Here is a 4,542-nt window from a genome sequence, read left to right as displayed (position 1 = left end):
AAATAATAATAATAATAATACAAGGGTTGCAGCATAGGCTTGAGGCAGAGGCTGCGCAGAGGATGAAGAAGCTTGACGTCTAGTACACACATTCACTAGTTAGTGCAAATTTGTATAACCAGAGGTGCAGGCCCTGCAACTCGCTCCAAGATTATAGAACAACATCGTTATCAAGCGTCAGAACTTGGCTTTACCTAGGTCCGCTTGACCACTTGAGTCACTTGCAACAGGCTGAGACTTGAGTGTCCTTCCTCCACCGTATTCTGGCCGCCAGTTCATTCCTTTCTCATTCATATCTTTGGCGTAGGGTACCGCGTTACCTAGATTTCCATGTACAGATCTTTGAATACTCATCTGTAAAAAGTCTCCAGATACTTTCTGAATGGACTGGTCGCTGAGATGACCACCGAGTTGTTTGATCAGGTCCCCGTATCCACGATTCTTGCCATGTATTGTCTTTTGGCTGTTTGATACCAGAAATTGCACGGCTTCGTCGCCTGTAGCATAGTTGTCGATAACGCTTACGTTCTCTTTCAAGTGCTGGTCTGCTTGGAAACAAATATCCCTGCATTTACGAGCGCTTGTCCATTCTTCGCGCAATCTTGCAAGGTTTCTTGTATCTTCTTGTGGCATTGTTACACTTGAGCTGACCATGATTCGATCTAAGATATCCTGCATGTGAGTTTCCAACCTTGCAGTTGTTTGCTCCATACTAATCCTGCATTCTCGTATGCCATCGCTCGTGATCCTCTCGGGTATGTTATGTAAGTCTTGGGGAAGATCCTTTGCTGATGACGATTGAAGCTTCTGGATAAGCTTAGAGAACTCAGCGCAAATCAGGAGGCATTTTTGTGTGCTTGAGCGCTCGTCCTTTAAGCTTTGAAGTTCTGTTGTTGCTGAGCTTGACGTAGTACGCTCTACTAAAGATTGGAGCTTTCCATCAATAGTATCGAGCCGCGCCTCAAGATCGCTTGTTGCAGTTGTGATAAGATCTTTGTAGTCTCCAAGATGCTCTAGAGTAACGGAAGACTTGCGACTAAAGGAGATTGGTTATTTCTAGCGTACGAGGTCGGGTATGGAGCTATGAAACTTACAGCTGCATATCTGTGAGCGCGATATTGATTGTTGACTTGTATGCTGCCAGTGAATCCGTAAAATCATCGATGTCGTCACCCATGTACCTCAGCTTGGCCCAGTCCCGAAAGCTTTGTCGATCGCCCCCAGATCGCGAGCAACACTTCTGGAGCTCCTGTAAAAACTCGTCGCAAGCGCTGCCACATCGGCGCAAAGGTAGATCAAGTGCGGGGACATCTACATCTGTGTGCAGCTTCATCGTGTCGCTTAATGATTCTAAAACGCCAATGAGAGCTTCTAGCTCTTCGATAAGATTGCGCACTCGTTTAGGATGGGCTTTGAAGCTCTGTATCGTTTTGTAAAGCGTAAGGCATGATTTGTGGGCGAAAATGACTAACGTCAAGACACCAGAAGCAAGGCCTATAGGCTCAGCCATCGCAATGATAGGTGTGGCGATAAGTTGAACGTATTGGACGATGATCTATGGGACCGAAGTTAGGTTAAATAGGCTTTCGATCAAGTGCATCGCGTCACAAGGCGTACGAACTGCATAATCGATTGGTCCATGTCGCCGGTTGGATAAGCGCTGCTAGTCTCGCTTAGGACGGCCGGCGGTTATTTTAGCATGCCAAGGAAGCTATGTAACGAACTGCTCCCATTGCTTCGCGTTAAAGGCGGCATCTAACTGTAGCTGCTCACTCTTCCTGTACTGACGGAACCCTTTTACCGTTATTTCTTCAGGTCTTATAGAAAGCACGGTTAGCTTATCTTCTTTATGAACGCATTCCGTTCCGTATGGCTATGCACTCTTATATTGTCTTTCCTGGGAATTGAATTACGCTAGTTACTAGAGGACGCACTATCTTCCTGCTGCAACGGGCTCTGTTTCGAAATGACATGACTTTGACGCTGCCCAATCGCCTGAAGCGTAGAATCAGACATTTGCCCTAGCAACTGTGTAGACCTTGCACCAGCCGAAACTCGTCGAGCGTTAATCAAATCCCCGACTGTTGACACGATAACTTGGTGACCATCTTCTCCAAGCGACACTTCATCGAACATGTTGACTCGCTCCGCGGATGCGTCTTCAGAAGCTTTAGCGCAAACTGCTAGGCTCCGTTTGATGCTGTTAATTTCTTCTCGCATTTTGTCTTGTTCGTTGGAGTTTGGATGAACAAAGGTCTGGCCCTGAAAAGCGTCTAAACGGCGAAGAACGTCCGCAAGATGTATTCTGAGCTGCGACGATGTATAGGCAAGCCTCTCCTTACAATCGTCTAGGACGGTGATTGTAGCTCGTCGGGCTGAATTGGCAGAGCTGTCAACGTCGGTCTGACTGTTATACTCTTCTGTGAATGTGAGCATGCTTTGAGACACATTTGACTGCCCTTTTTCGATATGCGATGACATTTCGGCGCATATATCGAGACATTTCTGTATGCTATCACGCTCGAGCTGGATTTTTTGTTGGTCGGAGTTCGTCTGACAACCACTTGAGCCGCCAGCGACAAGATGTTGTAGCTTGCTGTCAATCCTCTGCAGGCTATCTTCGAGATCCGACACCGTGTTTTCTATCAGCTCTTGATATTCGTTGAGTGCCTTGGCTGTGATGGTAGCTTTTCGCCTGTCGTATAAGAGATTAGCCTTGTTCGTAACATATCAATGTTCACTTACAAGTTCGCATCACAGAGAGCGATAGTGATTGTAGACTTGTAGTTAGCCAGTAAGGCTTTGAACCCGTCGATATCGTCACCCAGATATTTCAGTTTTGCCCAATCTCGAAAACTTGCTAGAGAACCATGAGATTGCTTAGTGGCATCTCTGATAACCATGTTGAATTCTATACAAGCACTTCCACATCTGAAGAGAGGAAGTTTCAAAGGTGTGAAGTCTGCCTCATTATCTAGGATAGCTTGGTGTATAGACGCCAATACTAAACTCAGTGCATCCAATTCTGTCTTCAGCTCTCTTACATGTTTATGATGACTGTTGAATTCTTTGAAGGTCTGATACAACATGGAGCTCGACTGAATACCGAAGGTGACTAGCGTAATAATGGCCGATGCCGCGCTGATTGGATCCGCCATCTTGAGAACAATGGAAATGGTGTAAACGTAGTGTAAAACGACGTTGAGAAGTACGGTTCGATGACAGCGCGATGACGCGAACAAAATTTGCCGTTTGTGGGGTAACACAGACAAGTAAGTGAGTGGGTCGAGATCATGTGCGTAGCTGCACCCTGCTAGCGCCTGATGGGCGCCTTCCAAGAAAGAGCCAATCAAAACGCGTTTTGAATGCAGGGCTCGCGGCATGCTTGCTGCCATGCTAGAGTGGGATTATAAGCCTAGGCAAGCCATCTTTGTTCCTTATGCTCACTCTACCACTCTCAGAATGGTCGATTATTCCTCATGACGCCCAACAGACAGGGGGTGCTGTTGAAGAGTCGATTGACGACGCCGTCGAGATGATCAATAACCAAGCCCAGCACCGCAGCAATCCCTGTCGGAGACGACTCGACTTGACAGATGGTCGATAGAGAGTTTTAAAGCTTTTTTTAGACCTCTTCAAGTTTGATAGGAAGCATGTCCGGATGTCTGGAGCGTGAGCCTGTCTCACGACGTAGTGTAACATTCGTCCCTATGCAACGAGACACCCGGTGAGCCAAGAACGACCGATGATAGTGTAAGGATGACAAGTTCTGCAACAAGGTGTTGCACCTCATTAGCTCTTCTCGACCCATTGAGTTTCTCGCTACACTAGGCAGGATATCATCTCTGTACTTAGGTATGCACCTTAGGGTAAGGATATCACTCTAGGCTTGACGAGATATGGGATAGCATATAGATCACAGTCAATTACAGGAGGGATTTTGTTGCTGGTATGAAGTGTTGATTTACAACATGCACTAATAGCAGGCAAGCATTGAGGTGATGGCTATGTTTGAATACTAATAGGAAATTTAGCGGCACTATGCTTGTAGACATGCTATTCAACCCTGGACAACGTGCTGATTAGCCGTAGGAGTAGCAGCATTTAGAAGCAACTAAGTTTCCAGCACCTGCCCCTGTGTAAAATGATGAAGTAGATCCATTTCTGTACATATAACTGCCCACCTGCTCCTTGAAAGTACTGGATACTTCCTTGAGGCCGGGGTGCCATAGTCCTCCCCCTCCTTCTGTCAAATGAGTAGCAGCGGAAGTCGCAGAATATGGGTGTGGATTGGAGCACTAGGATTCTGTATACAGCTAGTCAGAGCCTTGGTGACATGGCTACCTCCCTAAAGCCCAGACTGAAAAAATAGAGGCCCCAAAGTGTAACAAGTAACATGCCATCCACAAGAGACGCGCGGGCGCGTCTCTGGGAAAACAAGAAAAAAATCCACTTTCACCATCAATTTATTGACCTTGATAACCCATCGCAATCTGACAGTGGCACTACTAACAAAGTTTATGCTTCCGACAGCTGCGCAGT

The 4,542-nt window shown here is 46.5% G+C and overlaps 3 protein-coding genes across 3 annotated transcripts; all 3 read right to left on the bottom strand.

Moving 5' to 3' along the window:
• Positions 1 to 177: 177 nt before the first annotated feature.
• COCCADRAFT_42191 (uncharacterized protein) lies at positions 178 to 1,510 on the bottom strand (the record flags this gene model as incomplete). The annotated part of the gene is made up of 2 exons (XM_007720626.1): positions 178 to 1,036; positions 1,095 to 1,510. The coding sequence occupies 2 exons, from the start codon at positions 1,508 to 1,510 to the stop codon at positions 178 to 180; spliced, it is 1,275 nt and encodes a 424-aa protein (XP_007718816.1).
• A 404-nt stretch (positions 1,511 to 1,914) lies between these two features.
• Positions 1,915 to 3,158, bottom strand: COCCADRAFT_113123 (uncharacterized protein; the record flags this gene model as incomplete). Its single annotated transcript, XM_007720625.1, has 2 exons — positions 1,915 to 2,695; positions 2,746 to 3,158. The coding sequence occupies 2 exons, from the start codon at positions 3,156 to 3,158 to the stop codon at positions 1,915 to 1,917; spliced, it is 1,194 nt and encodes a 397-aa protein (XP_007718815.1).
• Positions 3,159 to 3,625: 467 nt separating this feature from the next.
• On the bottom strand, positions 3,626 to 3,793 carry COCCADRAFT_113122 (uncharacterized protein; the record flags this gene model as incomplete). The annotated part of the gene is made up of 1 exon (XM_007720624.1): positions 3,626 to 3,793. One exon carries the CDS (start codon positions 3,791 to 3,793, stop codon positions 3,626 to 3,628), a length of 168 nt encoding a protein of 55 aa, XP_007718814.1.
• Positions 3,794 to 4,542: the final 749 nt, after the last annotated feature.

This window comes from Bipolaris zeicola, assembly GCF_000523435.1.
Source record: "Bipolaris zeicola 26-R-13 unplaced genomic scaffold scaffold_539, whole genome shotgun sequence".
Classification (NCBI taxonomy): Eukaryota; Fungi; Ascomycota; class Dothideomycetes; order Pleosporales; family Pleosporaceae; genus Bipolaris; species Bipolaris zeicola.
Note: the sequence above shows the minus strand (reverse complement) of the source record. Positions and strands in the feature narration are given on the sequence as shown.